Here is a 21,424-nt window from a genome sequence, read left to right on the forward strand (position 1 = left end):
ATGTGACCCAGATTCACAGCACAAGTTTGAAATACAGATATACCCTACATATCTATAACTCATAATACAAAGGTGATGCAAACATATAAACAAGATCATCATACTTGGTAAATTGTGACATTTTTGCAGATAGCTCACATGGCATATCTGCTATGATTCATTCCAATTTTATAATATTGGTATTAATAAAATCAGTGGTCACCCATATTCCATACAGCATCACAGGAGGCACTCAGCAACTTTCAGGTTCAGACTCAAATGAGGGGCAACATAGATAACTAAGGTGCATGGAAATGGGGGAAGCTGGTGGGGCAAGAACCTGTGTGATGGCAAAGGGGCTCAGTGGAGGTGATCCTGGGGTTGGGGACAGGTCCCACAGGATTGTTCATAGGGAGGAATACCTGAGCTGTAGCTCACGAAAGCTTATGCTCAAATAAATTGGTTAGTCTCTAAGGTGCCACAAGTACTCCTTTTCTTTTTGCGAATACAGACTAACACGGCTGTTACTCTGATATCTGCCTTATGGCACGAGAGTGCATGTGCTCATGTATGTGTGTATGTGAAAGAAGGGGAAAGGGGGAGAGAGAGACTATCCCCAGGAAGGAATCCACACACGGTTTTAGTTCAGGAGAGGATGATTTAAGCCAATGTATTTAAGCCTCAGATAAGACCAAATTTTACAGAAATTAAAATGGAAAGAGAAAGGAATTAAATTCTCTCAACTAAAGTAAGTGAAATTGACATTTGCCAAGCAACTTTTTTCAACATATCTCAGGATGCTCCTTTGGAACATGATGGGTTTGCATAAGTTCACTAAGGGAAGATGAATGTTGAAGGTAAAGGAAAGAATTCTTGTGCCAGAGCTACCATAGACCTTGGGTGTTCCTGCTTCTCTCCTAGATACCACCTCAAAATTATGAAACGTTTTTGCCCTCTTCATGGAAGGGGGTGAGATTTTATCTTTACATGTGTGTAAAGCACCAAGTACAGATAAATGATAATAATGTTGTCCCTTTAGCCTGAGTGGTTAGCCAATATTTGGGGACTTGCAGGGTTTTTTCTGTTAGGAGGAGAAACTGATGATATGAATCAGGTACTTTCTTTAGTGCAATCCTGTTTATTTACAAAGAATGCACAAAGTCTTGTTTCCCTGAACAGCGTAGCAACAACCAACCCCAGAAAGTTTCTTTCCTTAGAAATGCCCAAACCTACCTATCCAGTGATTTCTGTGCCCAAGAAGCTCTGTCTCTCTGCTTCCCCTCAGGATCATGCTCACAACTGCTTCTCTCACTTTCTTCTGGCTTTTTCTCCCTTTGACTCCCCAGCCTGCAAATCCAATACTTAGCCCCTGATTGTCAGTCAGGAAAACCCCTTTAAATCTACCTGGATTAGTTTTTGCTGAGGTCTCACCAGACAGCCCTTTGCCTTGGGTAGTAGCTTCTTTTGCTTCCCATTCACGGCACACAGCTTCACCTTCCATTTAGCCTGAAAGCAGGGTGTTTATAACAACCAGAACTGAGAGTGTCTTTGGATCAAAGACTCACTTGATGGAAGCCATTAACAACTTCCAATATAACAACTGCATTCTTCTGAAATTGGCTCAAGGTGGAGCTGAACACACTGGTTCCTTATCTCTTATTGCTAGCCTTTGCTTCAATGTTAAAATTCTGCTCTGCAGCTTTTGGTGCAAAGACTTTTTTTTAATCGGATGACACGTTGCTGTTGATCTGTCTGAGTTTTTCACATTGTGTATATTCACTCAGGCATGGGTGATAAAAACAAGGGAAGCATCATGAATAGATTTGAAAAGCTCAGTTAATTTTACAAATGAGGTCATTTCACCCTCTAAATCGATATATGCCTCAGTATGTTTGACAATGAGTGTCCTGAAGAACAGTTGAAGAGGTACACAAAACATCTGTGTGAGGAAAATTTTTAAACAATATAACAGGGCTTGCTGTGGTTTCTTCCATCTGAGATGATGTAGCTTCAAAAATAAAGAACTACAAGGATTCAAATTTATATCCTCACATTCTGGAATGTTATTGTTACACACGAGCTATCTTTTATTTTATTAAATTTCTTAGTTATTTACTTCTTGAGAAATCAAACAGTGTGTCCAGAATATTTTCCCCTCTACGCTTCAATGTGTGTGGTGTGTGATTTCATGTCCTTGAAAATGTAAATTGAGAAGTCCAGTGGAAGTAATGACCTTCCTTTTTCACAGTGCACTGTATGATCTATTAGGGCACACCTTTGTATTTATAGTCAATATTACCAGAAGGTGTGCAGTGTAATAATAGGGTGTTTTAGAATTACAGATTGTATGAATTATATAATTAAGTTCAGTGAACAATGTCTATATGAAAAGTTTAAAACCACTACTTGATAAAACCTTTTTGTATCTTGTTGAAATAAAAAATGAGTTTTCCAAACAATGTTCTAAAAATATCCTGGGGTGGGAGGAAGCCTTTACAAAGAAACTGTTATGGACAGACTAAATCAATGCTGACTTATATATCAACTAGTTTTAAAAGTTCCTGCCTTTTGAAATTTTAGATTAACCATATCCCATGATATTTTGTATCCATTTTCCTTGTAGAGGATGAGTGATTCTCATTTAAGTTTAACATTCTCTTTATTTACCAACATACATAAAAATACATCACCCTAGATTTACTGTATTATAGCTTGTTATTAACAGCTAGCTCTGTGTTAGCTTGGAAGCTTGTCTCCCTCACCAACAGAAAAGTTCGACCAATAAAAGATATTGCATAACCCATCTTGTCTCTTTAATTTCAGCTTATAACTCTTAAACAAAACTCTGCCCCCTGCACTCAACAAACCAGCAAAAATATTTCACAGTTTGATAGTTAATCATTGCAATTGACTGTTCTTTAGGACTCTGCTTTTCTTTTCTAACAGATTTAAGTCTACAAACAATACTCTTTTAAATTAAATGTTAATGTAGAGGGCAAAGACATTGCCTTTCAGAACCTTTGCCCCCAAACACAAGGTATCTGAGCAACTTTGTAGTGTTAATCCAACATACAAATGTTATTGGATAATGATTGGCTTTGCAATATTTTACTGTGAGGATGCCTGCAGTGGTATTGTCAGTGCTAATTAATGTTATTGTGGGAATCAAAGTCAGATAGGTTAAAAAAGAAAATCAGGGAAAACAAATAAACACACAGCATAAAACATCACAGGACTCTATTAATCAAGAATAAATAGTCAGAGCATGCTCCCATGCTCATATTCATACAAGATTCTTCACATACTGAAGTCTGTTTATAAGCAGCACAGAGAGTTTCTATATTCATTGTTATTTAGAAAACACGCTATATTTACAGAAACAGAAGTCTAACTCCCTGTGCAGTGAAGCAAAGTAGGTTCAAAGTCTGGAGGTTATTCACACGTTCCAAAAAAACCCCTCACTCATGATAAATAAAATAATGTGTTATGTCATGGTTATATTGCTTTCTCATCCCTCATTTTATTTTTAAATTTAAATAAAGAAACTTCAGTATCACTTCCTTAAAGTACATTATCACATGGAATAGCTGTCAGGAGGAATGCTGGATGTAAACTGGAGTGACCTATGAAGCACTATCCAAAATATTTGGAAAATTCTACAGATTAATTTACATATTTGCTAACATTTGTGTTAATTCTTTTGATCAAAGTGGGCTGAACCTGTGATGCATTGATGAAACTACAAATGGCATAACAGGACATCTGGATTCCAGAGTCATTAGAGGTCTCTTCCCTATCCTGCCTGGCTGAGGTGCTTTACTTTGGGTCTAGCATAGTGTGCAGGTGGAAGAGGCCACTGATTGTGCCATGAGTATGAGGCCTTTTTTGCTGATCCATGAACCAATCTTGGTACTTAGTCCGGAGGAAATTTTTCAGCTACTGAAAGGGCATCAAAACTCGTGGTGACAGACTAGCCCCACTGAAGTCAATGGGAGTTTTGCCTGCCATCATTGAAGTCAGTGGGAATTATAACGTGTTTTGGCAATGAATGAGGCAGGGGTCCTGTAGAAAAAATAGTATGCAATTAAAGATTGTAACATAATACATATGTACAAAACGGTTGAACTAAGGTTGCACAGACAACATTAATTCCGGCATTTCCTAACTTTTGAGTGCTTGATTTTACAACCTTAACAACAACCTTTTAACATAGTTTTTTTGTGTGTGATTTCCTAGGTTTTTTAAAAAACAAATTGAAAAAACAGAAGTTCCATCATGTAACATTATACTGACATCCACCTGGGTCATTAGCAAGGTTGGAGTCTTTAGATCCTTCATATTGACCTCTGCTACTTGAGCTAATGGAGTTAGTGATAGCAGATTGTCATCCTCAGTAGGGACCAGCAAGAGAGGGGGATGGGACATTTTGCCAATCTATTTCACAAATACTTATTGATAATAGACAAATGGTGAGACTCAGAAAGCATGGGCTCCATTCCAGGCTCTGGAGAGAAGAATGCTCTAGTAGGCATGGACTCTTCTGCCTATTCCCCCTTAAGTATGGCCTAGTCTGCCCCATTCCTTCCAACATGTGTCTGTCTCACTCCTGCCATTTTCTCACCTCTGGATCCTTATGCCAGTTCCATTCTCCTCACCCAGCTTGTCCCATTTTCCACTCCTCAGGCTTCTCACTCCATTTTCCATGTCCAACAAGTCCTAGTCTGATCCCTCTGGACTCCCCATCCACATCTCACTCTCCCCCAGACTCCCAAGCCCAGCTTCATTGCCCAGACATTCACAGTTCTTTCCCAAAAAGAAAAGGAGTACTTGTGGCACCTTAGAGACTAGCCAATTTATTTGAGCATAAGCTTTCGTGAGCTACAGCTAACTTCATCGGATGCATACTGTGGAAAGTGTAGAAGATCTTTTTATATACACACAAAGCATGAAAAAATACCTCCCCCCACCCCACTCTCCTGCTGGCAATAGCTTAGCTAAAGTGATCACTCTCCTTACAATGTGTATGATAATCAAGTTCGGCCATTTCCAGCACAAATCCAGGTTCTCACCCACCCTCACCCCCACACCCAAACACAAACCCACTCTCCGGCTGGTAATAGCTTATCTAAAGTGACCACTCTCCTTACAATGTGTATGATAATCAAGGTGGGCTATTTCCAGCACAAATCCAGGGTTTAACAAGAACGTCTGGGGGGGGGGGGGTTTAGGAAAAAACAAGGGGAAATAGGTTACCTTGCATAATGACCCATCCACTCCCAGTCTCTATTCAAGCCTAAGTTAATTGTATCCAATTTGCAAATGAATTCCAATTCAACAGTTTCTCGCCGGAGTCTGGATTTGAAGTTTTTTGTTGAAGAATTGCAACTTTCATGTCTGTAACCGCGTGACCAGAGAGATTGAAGTGTTCTCCGACTGGTTTATGAATGTTATAATTCTTGACATCTGATTTGTGTCCATTTATTCTTTTATGTAGAGACTGTCCAGTTTGACCAATGTACATGGCAGAGGGGCATTGCTGGCACATGTCCCCAAATGTAAAATAGTTATGGGTAAGGACAAAGTCACAAAGTTCAGCCACCAGGTTAGCCGTGACATTATCGGGGATAGTGTTCTTGACGGCTTGTAGTCCATCTTTGTGTGGAATGTTGGTGTAGAGGGCTTCTACATCCATAGTGTTCAGGATGGTGTTATTAGGAAGATCACCGATGGATTGTAGTTTCCTCAGGAAGTCAGTGGTGTCTCGAAGGTAGCTGGGAGTGCTGGTAGCGTAGGGCCTGAGGAGGGAGTCTACATAGCCAGACAATCCTGCTGTCAGGGTGCCAATGCCTGAGATGATGGGAAGCCCAGGATTTCCAGGTTTATGGATCTTGGGTAGTAGATAGAATATCCCAGGTCAGGGTTCCAGGGGTGTGTCTGTGCGGATTTGATCTTGTGCTTTTTCAGGGAGTTTCTTGAGCAAATGCTGTAGTTTCTTTTGGTAACTCTCAGTGGGATCAGAGGGTAATGGCTTGTAGTTCTTTCCCAGACTCTCTCCAAGCTCCTTGCCCAGCTCATGTACGTTTCTGCCATCCCCTTCTGGCTCCTCATCTGATCCATCTCTCTCTCCTGCATCATAGTCTACAGCCACCCCACTGTCCAGCACATTCCCCAAGCCAACTGACTCCCAGTCCCAATCTCCTGGACCAGCCAGTCTCAGTCTCACCTACCCCAACTCCCAGTCCCAGTTTCCATATCTCCCTTCACTCCAGGCTCCTTGCCCTAGTCCACTCCCTCCCAGGCCCCACTGTAGGTCTAGCTCTTGTCCCCTCAGCTTTTGAATCAGGCAGCTTCCTCCTTCACGCTAACTGGGCCCAGCACGGGGGTCATTCAGAGCACAGGAGAGACAGGCTCCCTGTCTCAGGTCAGGTGCCTGGACCCAGACCTGACACAGCCTGCAGAGATGCAATTCCAGGTGCTGCTCAGTTCAGGGCTGGTACATGCTCTGTGCAGACAGAATCTTCAGGGACATTAGATGCTAAAATCTACAGAGTCTCTACTGATCATGTGCAAATTATGATTTTTCAAAGACTAAATTTGGCTTGGCCATATTTGGGCAGACTTTTATGAGGACAGCAAAGAGCACATTTTTGATACACAGGCCTCCACTCTGCCAAATTTCAAATGCTGCTTTAAAGCATGGACATGCTAGAGTTTTTCAAAGAAAAGGTTCAAAGAATTTTTAACATTGGCAAAACTATGTATTTTTCCCTAGCCTTGATCTTGGAAATGGCCAAACTGTTCGGAAGATTTTAGCCCAAATGGTAAAAGTTTAGCAAAGTCAGTAGCCACTGAAAAACCGATTCTTAAAATGGGAAGTATTGGGCATGCTACCAGTCCTGCCTATAAACACAATTAAATATTCTGCATATATATTCTCTCTGCCTCATTTTTTTCCCATCATGAAATGGAGATCATGTTATTTAACCTTCTTTCTAAAGCACTTAAAGAGCAATGGCTTTGAAAAATTGGTATGTTAATGAAGAGTCTAACTAGCCAGGATAGTGTACCACTACTCCTCACAAGTCATGCCCCTCCTCCCAAACCTATGCTCTCTTCAATTTAAAGGAATAAACCAGTTATGTACTATTCACTGTTTGGTGTATTTAACTGTAACACTGTCAATCAACTTTCTATTTAATACATTTTATATACATAAAAATTTACTAGTAGAGCTGGTGAATTACAGAAAAATATTCATCTTCTATTATTCAACAAATCATATGTAAGCCAACTATAGAGCAAACTCTGTTGAAAACTGTCAAATAAGAAATTCACCCAATACTACTTACTACACCCGTTATTGGTTTTACTTTCTTTTGCCCTTCCTGGCTTTGCTCTGTGTTTGTTTCCTGTAAGAGATCATGCCCTCTACCTTTCCTAAATATATTCTGTCTCCTTCCATATCTCATTTCTCTCTCCCGCTCTTTATACTACACTTTTTTTCCCCCTTACTTTCCCCCTCAATCTCTCTCATGTCCACCTCCACACCCACACATAGAATTTGGAAATTTTATCCCACACCTACTAGTTAAAGGCTAAAATAAAACTTGGAGGGCTCCCAAGGGAAGACAATATTTCTAAAATAAAATTTTCTGTAAACTTTAGAGCTGTGGATTAATCGCAGTTAACTCACACGATTAACTCAAAAAAATTAATCACAATTTAAACAAATAATCGCAGTTTTAATCGCACTGTTAAACAGTAGAATACCAATTGAGATGTATTAAATATTTTTGGATATGTTTCCACATTTTCAAATACATTGATTTCAATTACAACGCAGAATACAAAGTGTGCAGTGCTCACTTTATATTATTTTTATTACAAATATTTGCACTGTAAAAGCGATAAACAAAAGAACAAAAGTAACAAAAAAATCTACATTTGTAAGTTGCACTTTCATGATAAAGAGATTGCACTACAGTACTTGTATGAGGTGAATTGAAAAATACTATTTCTTTTGTTTTTTACAATACAAATATTTGTAATAAAAATAAATATAAAGTGAGCACTGTACACTTTGTATTGTGTTGTAACTGAAATCAAAATATTTAAAAATGTAGAAAACATCCAAAAATATTTAAATAAATGGTTTTCTATTGTTGTTGTTGAACAGTGCGATTAATTGTGTGATTAATTTTTTTAATCGCTTGACAGCCTTAGTAAACTTCTTTGTGAAGAAAACAAAGCAGAGTGCATTGCATTAACTCCTGTGAAAAAATCTGAGTCACTAGACAACTTACATATAAGCATATCCAATGCCAGTGAACCATAGCAGTCTCAAAGTTATTTATAGTCTCTGCTACTTAAAATTTATGTAAGGGTTTTCCCCAGGGCCTTCGCAGTCACACAGATCCAGCATCATACAACATAATTATAGCTGACTCTTACCCGATAACCTCTCCAGAATGATTGAATTATTTTGCATGCTTCTTCTTCCGATAATAGGAGAGACAGTGGAATTGGTGGTCTAGGACTAAAAGAAAAAAAAATAAAAATTGTTCAGCCTTTAAAAATTTTTCTTCCTCCTTTACAATATATGACCCCCAAAAGAGAAAGATTGTTCTGTATCTCTAAGATACAATTTCTTAATACTCCAAAATAAAAAAGTATTACTTAAATAATGTGCCCTTTTAAAACACTAATACAGATACAGTATTATACAAATTGTTTCTTCTCCACAAACACCATAATGTCAATAATATATCAAGGACTGTATTGTTCTGAATTTCCTTCAAGTGTTTTTATTCCTGCATTTTTATTATTTGGTTATTTTTTACTATTTATAAACACTGAAGGGCATGGCTGCAGTAATGGAGTGTACAACTCACAGAGGATCTTTATATGCAGTGTAGACATGCCACTCAAATACATTTTATTCCATAAAACCATTTGAATTACATTCTATGTTCTTTTTAGACTGAATTGTTTTGTTCTGAAAGGATTACTGTTACCATAACCATGTACAAGAAGTCGCAGAGACATGTCTTAACAAGGTCATAAAACAAATGTGGCAATTTTACCTTTGAAATAGTCAGAGAAACCTGGCATTGTAAGGGGCCAGAGGAATACAAAGGAAAAGAACTCAACTATTAATTTTCAGCATAAATTGATGGTGATTTGAAAGCATTTACAGTAAATTCTGCTACCAGTCCTAATGAGAATCACTTTACAGTGTAATTAGGTTTCAGTGAATTCAGCTTTACAAAAGCCATTTCACCATGCTTGTTGATGTGTTTAGCTCTCATTTATACTGATCAACAAGCAGCCAGTTGAAAGGATCAGACTGAAAGTAATTTATTTGGTTTTCTTTGATTTTTTTTCCAAAGGTAAGAAAATGTCACACCTCACACTTTAAATAAATAAATAAATAAAAAAGTCACTGGGCTGCAGATAAATGTTACAACTCATAGGAGTGCCCATTATAAACAGCTGACTTCCCATGACACTAGAATACCTAGCAGAACTTGCTCTGTCCTTAAAAAAAAAAAAAAAAAAAGAGTCACAGTTTGAGCTTCTGTGCACAAGTTTGATTTGAGAAGTTCAAAGTTTTATGAATCTGGATGATGCAGGTGATCATTTGGACATAATCAAACAAGTGTTTGCCCAAATCAGTCCTTATAACAGAATCCTGTTGTTTCTTTTTTACAGAAATAAGAGATGGAAGTAACCGATAAGGCAATACTCTTTCCAGTGCGGGTTTGTTCCTTACAGTCTGTCCCCAAATGCTTTGTCTAGTCCAACTTTAATTGACCAAAAGACTGGTTCTTCCACCATGTCCTTTGGAAGACTATTCTACAACATAATAGATCTCATATTAGGAGGTTTTTCCATATATTCAGCTCCATTTTCCTTTGCTTAGTTTCATTTATATTCGTCCCTACCGTAGTAAGTTTTCTTTGCCTTTTGAGACCTTTGTCTTAGGGCTTGTCTTTTCTGGAGAATACTTCACTGGAGAAGTACATCGAGTTAGAACATGGCCTCACGGGTGGTGGGTGAACTATGGGCTCAGGGAGACTAACCCCCAGCCTGGCCTGCCCCTTCTGCCTGAGGACCTGTCCCTCCCGCCCTCCTTCCCCCACTGAAGCCTGAGTGCTCCTAGCCCCAGAGCGCTAGGTGAGCAGCACGTGGCCCCCAGCATAGCCTGGCATAGACTTCCCCAGCCTATGATACGTGCGGTCCATGCATGACCTTAATTATTAACTAATACAAAGCTGACCTCAACTCTACAGTCAGTGTACACAGGAACAAATTGTGCTCAACATCCTGTTGACTGAGATTTTTGCCTTCATTTATTTTCTATGAAAGAAAATCGCAATCTGTGTCTGGGACATGAGAAATGCAGACAATAGCAGGAAGAGACAAGCTTTTGAGTTGATGACACCGCCCACAATTTCAGTCCTCACCAGTCATAAGAAAAACGAACCATCTGAATGGACACTCCATAGCAGATGAAACCATGCTCTTGATCATTACATTGATTGCTTTCTGGAAAAAAATTGACTGTGAAATCCTTAACAAACATCAGATTCTCCACAATCTCGTCACTGCTGAGAGGACAGCTATACAGCCCCTGAAATCCAACCACTAGATAGTAATGAAATCAACAGACAAAAGAGGCGCCATCGTAGTCCTCAGCCATGATGACTATGTTAATGAGGCCAACCAACAACTCTCCAACACCATCTATTATAAAGAACTCAAAGAAGACACCACACCGAAATTTAACTAGGAATTTAAGGATATCATCAAATCCTTCCAAAACAACTCCAAGAGAAACTCTACAATCTCATTCCCCATGAACCCACCCCAGGGAGCGTCTACATACTTCCCAAAATACACAAACAAGGGAATCCAGGCAGAATCTGGCCATGGCACTCTTCCGGAACATGGCACTCTGCCAGAACAACAGATGCAAAACCTTCAGACAAACCTCCACTGCTACCATTATCAACACTGCCCTCAACATAGCTTTCAAGATGCATGGGTCCTACCCATGCCTATCATGGCATGTCATGTACCTCATCCAGTGCACTAACTGCCCAAATAAAAACTATGTGGGTGAAACCAGACAATCATTACACTCTCAGATTAAAATGATAGAAGACAGAAACACCATATCATCTGTTGGTAAACACTTTGACCTCTCAGTCCTCATCCTCAAAGGAAACCTGCACAACACCTTCAAAAGATGAGCCTGGGAGCTTAAATTTGTAACTTTGCTGGACACTAAAAATCATGGATTGAATAGCAACACTTGGTTTATGGTTTATTACAACAATGTATAATCCACTAACTCCGTTCCCCTCCCCCCAGCTTCCCTGCCCCCTCCCCCCCCATGACTGCAGAGGTGTTAACAGGCCACTTCACCTTGAATGGTCCCTTGAAATATGTGTTAACTACTTATGCTAAACAGTCTGTTCCACCTTGTAGTCAGCTGTGACACTGAATACATTTCCCAGACCTGAAGAAGAGCTCTGTGTAAACTCGAAAGCAGGTCTCTCTCACCAACAGAAGTTGGACCCATAAAAGATATTACCTCACCCACCTTGTCGCTCTCTTTTGTAATGTGTTCATCTATGAATTTAGAGACTGTGCTGTTTTTGCTGATGGACTCCTGCCTGTTGTTCTAAGATTTATCTTTTTGAAAAGGTCTCTATTTTAAACAATGCAAATGAGGACACCAACCTATACATTTTAAAATACAGCAGGTATACAGAAAAACAATGAGCTTTCACTGGTAATGGAACACTAGACTCCTTTGCATCAGAATGGCATCTCCAAAAAGCAGAGTGTAGTCTTGCAACAGTACCTCTAGCCACTCCACTGCTTTTGTTATTAAATAATGGGGATCTATCTGGTTTGCCATCCAAGACCAAATCTGAGAAAGCCAGTGTAAATCAAGCAAAATGGAAAGGACTTAATCTTCAGTGTGGCAGTCACTAGGAAATATCAATCATTTCAGCAGACTAGCTTGAAGGAACAGGAATGAAAGTCATGCCAGGTCCATTTCTGTCCACTGGAATATATGCAATTGGCTTCAGGTCAAATAAAAATAGAATATGAGCAGAGGCAGCCACCCATCAACAGTGAATCGGGGAAGAGGGAATATGTCAGTTGTGGCAGAAGACAGCTGTAACACTCCAAGAAGATTTGAATGATAACCAAATGTACGGTAAATGTATTCTGTTTATTTCAAAATAAAAGAGCTTCAAATCATGTAGAGTCTTAAAAGCCAATTCTTAATACACAATGTAGAATATGTTTTACATTAAAAATGGCTACAATATAATAATCTTTCTGAATAACGTGTTGGTTATTATCACAGTTTTTCCACACTTTACCAAATTTTACCAAAATAAAGCAGGAATTGACCAGAAGAATCTTTAATGTCAGGAAGGATGTGCTTTGCTTTCTAAGGAATCAGGCTTGTAAGGATCCCGATAATGAGATATCTATTATTTACATAACATTATGCAGATGTAATTCAGTATGCAGAAGAAATACTGCACACTTGTGTTAGAAAAGTGTATGAAATATTACAAAGGGTTCTTATCGAAGCTCCCAGTTTTATATCTGTGATTTCTATATTGAACTCAGAAGTTTGCTTTCATAATGTCAGTCCTGTTCTTAAAAAAGGGGTGGGGGGAAAAGCATCCATGTCAGGATAGGTTTCAGAGTAGCAGCCGTGTTAGTCTGCATCTGATGAAGTGAGCTGTAGCTCAAATAAATTTATTTATGCTCAAATAAATTCGTTAGTCTCTAAGGTGCCACAAGTACTCCTTTTCTTCATGTCAGGATAGTGGGATGTGTGTGGTTGTTGGTAAGCACATTGACCTATACTATAGGTACCCAATATCTGTATTACTATAATGCGCAGAGGCCCCAATCAGGTTTAAGGCCCCATTCTGCTGTATAAACATCAGATCTGGTCCCTTCTTTGAGCTATTTACAATCTAACGGTCATTTTATTTTTCTCTCCTCTTTTATTTGCTTGTATTATCATGCAGAGTTTTCACCACGTATAATTCAACATTTGTTAATTGCTCTTTGCACTCAAATCCAATATATTACTTAACAGCAACTGAAAATCTCCAAATTCAGGCCCCAGTCTTACCTGCATACAATCAATGTACACTGCAGCACGTGTGTGTAGGCCTGGCTAGACATGAGCAATTAGACGTGGGTAAGGTCTCATTTCTTGGGAGACAGGATTAGGGATGTAAATGGATCAGTAGGCTGGAAACTAACTGATTGTGCTAAAATAGGTAAATGGCTCAGTAAGCTAAGAGACAGAACACCCAGGGAACCATTTACAATGGAACATAAGATGAGGCAAAGAGTAAGTCGTAGATGGACAGTGCATGGACAGAGACTGCTGTACAGGACTTGGTTCCTACAAAGTAACCAAGTCAATCCCGAAATGTGTATTGCAATGTACAGTAAGTGCAAGGAAATCTGGGAACGTATATAAAGGAAGAGGTTTTCTGTGTGATTTTGGATGTGGTATGCCCTATTATCCACCTCTGATCAACTCAGTGTAACTGCTGTATGCCAAATAAAAATACCTGAGTGACAAAATCCTGAGTCAAACTGATTGCTTGGGACACCGAGTGGAAAAAGGTCTTGGGAGGAAATCCCAGCTGTCTGCAGACTCCCATTGACGCTGTGTGCAGATACAGGGGAATTTCAATATACATTCAATTTCTGGATAAGGGCCTTATTGCCTCCATATAGCTACACTCTTGAAGCTTTAGGGATTGCCACACTAAAAAACAATTTGACCTGAACTAGGATTATGTGACTTAACACGGTATCCATAGCTATATAAAGGAGACCAACATATATTGTTATCAGATTGATTGTTATGGTTATTAATCTTGAATATTTATATTATAATAGTGCATAAAGCCCCAAATTGTGTGCTGAGAACTCTACAAACACATATAAAGAGAAAGTCCTTGCACTGGAAAGCACATGCTCTAAAAGTCACAGGAACTGACAAAAGGTTAACAGACACATAAATGAATCTGGGACAGACACAATTTTGCTTAAAAAAGTTTATAAGCACTCAAAAGTTCAGATGCTGATCTGAACTAGACAAACCTCCAGACTCTGAAATATTTAAAAAAAAAAATGTTCTCATGACATTTCTAGTATTTCCTGCTGCCAGTCAGTCTGGAAATACTGCAACAGCAGCTCCCTTTGTAGGTGCTTTGCTAATGTGCCTACCCAGAATCCAGAAATGCAGAGGCGTGGAAAATTAAAAAGTATTTTTTAATGAAATGTCTCCAGAAATCGCAGTTAATGGATTTTATTAAGTATTATTTATCCCAAAAGGAGAGAGAGGATCACTTAATCCAAAGGAGACTGCAGCACTGATTTATGTGACTAACTTTTAAATCCAGACAACACCACTAACTACATAATGCATTCAATACTACATGAAGACTCTATGGTTTTAGAGGAATGGATTTACACAGGGACTTGGTGAAATATCCCTTGGGCACTTCCACAGACCTGGTGGAATGGGCACAGAGACCTTGCAAGACAGTTTCTTTGTAACAGGTTGCAATACATTCATTCAACAGTTTGCAGAAACACAGAATATTAGTTGTCTTTTGGAGCAACACCAAAACACCAGATTGAGAAGAAATGATTTGAAAAATACCTCACAATATAAAAAGCTAAAAACCCATTCCTCATCCATTTTATGAAGGGTATTTCTCCTTTGAAAGACTCTGAATGTTGGAACAATCATGTTTGGCCTTCTGAAGAAGGAGAATACCAGCAGCCTTAGACAGTTGTCAGGAGTAAAGCTTCACAAAGTCTTCTCCTGTCTATCAGTTTTTCCTTCCTATAGCTGACAACCAGGACAGGAATGATCAAATACTGCAATCCCCTTTTTTTACATATTGCTTTTTTCAAGAATTCATTGACCTGAGCTTTTGTATCCGTCTGAACACAGCCAAGTGCAAAGCTCCTAAGCCTTGAAGGAGGAGAGTGTTTCATTTTTTAAAATAACTCTCTGCTTTCTTTGCATTTTAGGTAGGAAATCTTTTAGGGGAAAGAATCAAAATGCAAATTTCAGTCTTAACTCATTCAGGGGTTTTCTAGATATTCACTGAAGTACAGATATACACATGTAGAACACAGGCATTTATCTAGGCCAGATTTCTAGAGCATTTTTTGACATCTACAGTGTCTGACAACTTAACAGTTTAGCCCTGCAGTTATTGCAATTCCAATGTATTTGCCAAAATAGCATGCTTACTGCACGTAGTTTCATTCATGATATAGAAGAGACTTGTCTGGCTGTTTCCAAAGGGGGCAAGCTGAGGAAGAATTTCCCCCACTTTATTATTGTTATTTATACAGTGGTAGCAAAGAAAATATGCTAGGCATTGTACTGATATATAGGAAGACAAAATACTTGCCCACAAGAGCTTACAGTATAAAAAGACAAGAAACAGTCATTGGGTGGACGACAGGTATATAATGAATAAGCAAAGTGGCCTTAGGGGTGAGAAGGGAAGCGGAGTGAGTGTGGGACTAAATGTTAGAAAGTCAGGCAGTCTAGAGGTGGAGGGAGAGAAGCACAATGGGCAAGAGAGTGGGGCAGGGCAGTTGAATGGTAGCAAGGGTACGAGAGGGTTAGGATGAAGGGAGACCACCAACCAACAGTAATCGAAGAGCAAATGGGGAAAAACAAAATCCAGAGACCAACTTTCAGAACTGAGTGAATGATGTCAGGGTATGAAGGCTCCTCTCAGCTGCAGCTGTTGCTCCCCAATTAGAGAGGGAGAAAGGGAATGTGACAGGTCCCTCTCAATCTTGCTGAGAATGGGGAGGCTGGATAGCCCTGATTTACACTGTGTGCCTTCAGCTCATATGGTGGCATTGGATGCTCTGGGGAAGGAGTCATACAGATCTAGAAACAGATTCCATAATCAGGTCCATGCAAGTTCCTTCCAGCTACAGCTGTTGTTCCCCCTGGGTGTCTCTAGGTCTAGTGTGGATGGGAGCTAAAATGCCCTGGTTTTATATTTATCTGTATGCATACCTATATCATTACATAAAAAATAGTGTCATGTGCCTTTGTCCTAGGTCAGTTTTTTCAACCTGAAAACTATGAAATAGTGATTTTCCCCTTACAACACTGTGTCTGCTTCTGATGTAGAACTCTGAGTTTTTAATGGTGAATTTGTGGTTACAGCATGAGACTGGGAGTCAGGAGCCCTAAGCCCTATTACTGGATCCACAGATATGTTGTATGACATTGTGCAAGTTCCCATAGTTCTACACTTTAGTTTGCTCATTTGTACACAAATGAGGCTAATAACACTTCCCTACTTCACAGGGGTGTTTTCAGCCTTCGATGGAAAGAGACTCTTCAATCAAAGGCACATGAATCTTATCCAAAGCCATTGAAGTCAGTGGGAATCTTTCCATTGACTTCAGTGTGCTTTGGATCAGACCCTATAGTCTGTAAGCATGAAGGATTAGCAGTAGTAATCTTTGATATAACCTGTTAGGAAGCCAAAGTACACTATTAATATTTTTCCATTTTCCCCACAGTAATTCTGATAATCTCTACTGTAGATCAAATTTCATTATTCTAAGAGAAAGTTCATTCACAAAAAACTTAAATTACAGTGTAACTATTTTATATATAAACTAAATGCAAAAATACTATGTCAATGCAATGTTAATGTTGCACAGTTTAAAGTGAAAAAAGAAATCATGAAATAAAAAAATTAAGCTTCCTATAACAACATTAATCCTGCCACATTCCTGTAATCAGAACTGTGTGGCTGGACTAGTGTCCATATTGAACTGTTTGTTTGCTTTTTCTTAGAAAAGGTGTTGCTTATTATATCAACATATTAAAGCACAAGCTATAAGAAAGACACATGTAGTCCAAATGAAATGTATACTGAAAGTTGCAGAGCGTGACTGATTTAGTGACAGAGCAATGAAATATTGCAGTGTGCACGAAGCAAAACCTGTGGGAACTGGGCATATTATGGAAAGAAAGAAGTCAGCCACCCATGCAAAATTACCCCTATTGGCCAGCTGAGAACTGACAATGAAGTCAACTGTAAAGGCAGCTGAGACCAGCAGACTTTGCCTAATTAGAATATTAAAAGGAGGAGAAGGGAAAAAACCTAATCTGTATATACAAACACAGATAGATATATATGCTCTACATAAAGCAACTAGCAATCATTTATTATTCAACTAGCAATGATTGCAATAGCAATCATTTATGTACCAGTATATCTTACTGAAATATTTAGCTATGATAAAGGCTATGATCATTTATTTCCCCCATCTCTCTATATTTGTTTCAGTACACACAGATAAGTTCCAACAATGCCAACAGGGAATACGTTCTTTGGAATTCAATATTGAGTGGATACTACTATATACATTTTTTTTAACAAAAGCAAAAATGCAGATAGATAATTTCAATGTTCTGCATATTACTGTTAATTCACAAAAACTGTATAGCTCTTTTCAGAGTAGCAGCCGTGGTAGTCTGTATTCACAAAAAGAAAAGGAGGACTTGTGGCATCTTAGAGACTAACCAATTTATTTGAGCATAAGCTTTCGTGAGCTACATCCAATGAAGTGAGCTGCAGCTCACGAAAGCTTATGCTCAAATAAATTGGTTAGTCTCTAAGGTGCCACAAGTACTCCTGTTCTTTTTGTACAGCTCTTGTAACCCCAGTCAGAAACCTATGCACGAGCTGACCTTGGGTAGAGGACAGAGGAAACTACACAGGTTTAGTTGCAAACAGAGAACTGCATGCTATTGCCTTTCATTCTCTGGCAATGTGGAAGGTAAACTAGAATGAAGCTGTAGTATTTCTAAATTAATATTACACGAGAATCTCATCATATTAGAATTTTTCACAGCACAACAACATTATAGATTTATCCTATTGCTTTTCCCCCACACATTTATCTAATCTGCTTTAGAGCATTGGAAAGCCCGACAAACAAATGATGAACAGGTATAACCCTAATTGCATCTCTACTAAAAATCAGAATGCCAATGGGTTCATGACATGACATGACCCCTGAATTTTATATAATTTGGTTATTTGTGCTTGGGTTTCAGGGTAGTTCAGCTGGAAATATTGCTGAGAAAATGCAAACGAAAGGTAACTGCATTGCTCTTATTGCATATGTATGGAAAGAGTCCAAGGGTTTAATTGTAGCAATCTGTTAAGGGGAACCTTCTACATTTTTAAAATAATGTTTTTTGCTTGTTATAACTGAGGGAATGTTCCTCAGACAGACAGTCATCAGGACAACATCTTTATTTTTTAAAACTGCTTTAGTAACCAAGGTCTTAATACATAATGATAAAATATTTCTCAGTTCGCTTGGTGCTTTACAAAATCCAGTTGGAGATACGGTAACTGCCCCAAAGAATTTACCTACAGATTCCTTCGCTGTTACTGGTTTCAGAGTAGCAGCCGTGTTAGTCTGCATTCGCAAAAAGAAAAAGGAGTACTTGTGGCACCTTAGAGACTAACAAATTTATTCACCCCCTTCTTCCCCGGGCCGCACTATGAATCCCAAGGAAGAGGGGCCTGGAGGGTCTCTACATCCACACCAGCAGAGTGTCCGATGAAGTGAGCTGTAGCTCACAAAAGCTTATGCTCTAATAAATTGGTTAGTCTCTAAGGTGCCGCAAGTACTCCTTTTCTTTTTGCTGTTACTGTACATCTTACAGATGGAAACAATTGTGAAGCTTCATCTGTGGCAAGCTCTCTAGAATTAAAGCTAAAATGTATTCATCGAAACTTGTGAAACTGGACACAGCTTTTGGTTCTTATTCTGACAAAATTTAGGCAGACCAATTTAGAAACACATTATATCAAAAATAAGATTTATAAGCTTGGGCATAGTTTGGGCAGGGAGGAGGGGCTTGGCCCCACAAACTGCAAGCCTCGAGCAGGTGTGGCATTTGCCTCCCCTCATTGGCCTGACTGTCTCCAGCATGTCTATTTGCTCCTTGAGAAGTACTAACATCTCTTGCTGCATGTCTGTCTCCTTTTCCTGTGCTTTTCTCCTCTCCTCTCCGCTCTATCCCTGTCCATTCTGTCTGCAAGGGTGATCCTCCAAGCCATATGCTCAGTATCCAAAGCACCAGAGGCTTGCAGGATCTCTTGGAACATGTCATCCTACATGCTCTTCTTTCTCCTCCTTATCTGGCTGATTTCAGAGTAGCAGCCGTGTTAGTCTGTATTCGCAAAAAGAAAAGGAGGACTCGTGGCACCTTAGAGACTAACACATTTATTAGAGCATAAGCTTTTGTGAGCTACAGCTCTCTACATCGGACACTCTGCTGGTGTGGATGTAGAGACCCTCCAGGCCCTTCCTCCTTGGGATTCATAGTGCGACCCGGGGAAGAAGGGGGTGAATTGGGACAATAACGGGGGGGGGGGGGGGGAAGAATCGCTCACAGGCATGAGTATATGCAAATAGGGCAATTGAACTGAATACTGGCACTGTTTTCCACAGGCAGTGGTGATTTTAGCTGATATCTCACTCCTGAGGGTAATGGAGGCTAAAAGGGAAAAGCTGCTGCATGTGTCCATATGCTGCTAGCTTGTGTGCTGCAATGGCGCCTGCTGAAGTAATTGCTGAATGGCATGGGAAAGTGTCCTACCACAGTGGATGAAATAAGGCAGCCCTCCCCAGAAACTTTTGTCAGAGAATTGCAGACTACCTTCAGGAAAGTTTCCTTGAGATCTCTATGGAGGATTCATGGGCTATCCTGGTGCACAAACAGGTTCTGCAGGGCCCACTCTGTCTTACTGTATAGGGGAATGAGAAGCAGATAGCAACTCTACCTCTACTGGTTATTTCACTACCTCTTCTAGCATGATTTAAAAAGAGTAAATGAACACGTGTCCCTGCAATATCAAAGCAAACTGCATACTTACCAGAGGTTACTTCCCCTGCATCAAGCTTGCCCATACTGGACTGTAGGGATTGGCTCAACTGTTCTGGAGTCAAAAAGAGGTCCTGGCTCACTGAGCCACTGGATCCCCCAGTCACCTGTCCCCCATACTCCTCCTCCTCCTCTTCCTCATCCAACACCTCCTCCTCACTGTTCACTCTGGGGGCCTGTGACTCCAGCTCCCCTAAAGTCGCAATGGGCTTAAATTGCAGCAAGGGAGGTTTAGGGTGGACATTAGGAAAAATTTCCTAACTGTCAGGGTGGTTAACCACTGGAATAAATTGCCTAGGGAGGTTGTGGAGTCTCCACCATTGGAGATTTTTAAAAGCAGGTTAGACAAACACGTGTCAGGGATGGGGTCTAGAGCTTAGTCCTGCTTTGAGTGCAGGGGACTGGACTAGATGACCTCTCGAGGTCCCTTCCAGTTCTATGAAGTATCCATGGGGCTCTTGGAAGTGGTAGCGGGGTCTCCCCTGAGGATGGCATGCAGCTCTTTATAAAAGCAGCATGTCTGCACTCCGCACCAGAGCGACTGTTAACCTCCCTTGCGTTTTGGTATGCTTGCGGCAGCATATTGGCTTTCACGCGGCACTGCTGTGGTCCATCTTGTAGCCCTTCTTCCCCAGGCCCTGAGCAATCTGCTCATAGATAATGACGTTTCTACAGCTGGATTGGAGCTGTGCCTGCATAGCCTCTTCTTCCTACAGACCTAAGCGATCCACCACCTCCTGTGTACTCCAGGCAGCGTGGAGCCAGCATGGTCAGCTGGGTACTTGCTAGGTGAGCTCTCCACACCAAGCAAACAGGAAATGGAATTTCAAAAATTCACAGGGCTTTTAAAGGGGAGATGTGTGTACCTGTCCACCTGGCCTCTGGGCAGCAGAGTTAAAAATGATGACCAGAGCGGTCAGGTTGGGGCACTGTGGGGCACCTCCTGGAGGCCACTAAAGTCGACGTAAGTAAAACAGTGTATACACTGACACTGCGTTGATCTAACTACATCGACCTGAGCACTACACCTCTCGTGGAGATGGAGCTATTAAGTCAACATAGCAAACAAGTTACATTGGTGGGAGTGACATTTTAGCGTAGACGCTTACAGAGTTAGGTCAACGTAAGCTGCCTTGAGTCGACCTAACTCTATAGTGTAGACCAGACCTTAGTCACCTTCAAAAATTCCAACTCCCATGTCAGTTATAACAGAAATATGATACTATCTGATGGCTGTTCAGTAGCCTCTATGCAATTAGTATGACTGTCTCACTCCAGTTTAAAGCAAGCATCCAAATCTCAAAATTGCCGCTTGAAATGGCAATCTTGTTGGTTGAGATAGTAAGCAGCTAATGGGTATGGAGAATGAAATTTATTAGTCCCTAGAAGTTGTCCATCTAAGGTAGGTTTGAG

The 21,424-nt window shown here is 40.0% G+C and overlaps 1 protein-coding gene across 5 annotated transcripts in view; it reads right to left on the reverse strand.

Annotated features, from left to right (window-relative positions):
* Positions 1–21,424, reverse strand: part of IQCK (IQ motif containing K) — a 210,225-nt gene that overhangs the window by 153,364 nt on the left and 35,437 nt on the right. For all 5 annotated transcript variants that reach the window (XR_012161133.1, XM_073362280.1, XM_073362277.1 and 2 more), the window contains one exon: positions 8,431–8,515. Coding sequence is in view for 4 of the 5 variants with exons in the window: in XM_073362280.1 (XP_073218381.1) it covers positions 8,431–8,515 (85 nt within the window). In the remaining variant the exon portion in view is untranslated. The remainder of the gene's footprint in view (positions 1–8,430; positions 8,516–21,424) is intronic.

The sequence above is a fragment of the Lepidochelys kempii genome, chromosome 10 (assembly GCF_965140265.1).
Source record: "Lepidochelys kempii isolate rLepKem1 chromosome 10, rLepKem1.hap2, whole genome shotgun sequence".
Taxonomy (NCBI): domain Eukaryota; kingdom Metazoa; phylum Chordata; order Testudines; family Cheloniidae; genus Lepidochelys; species Lepidochelys kempii.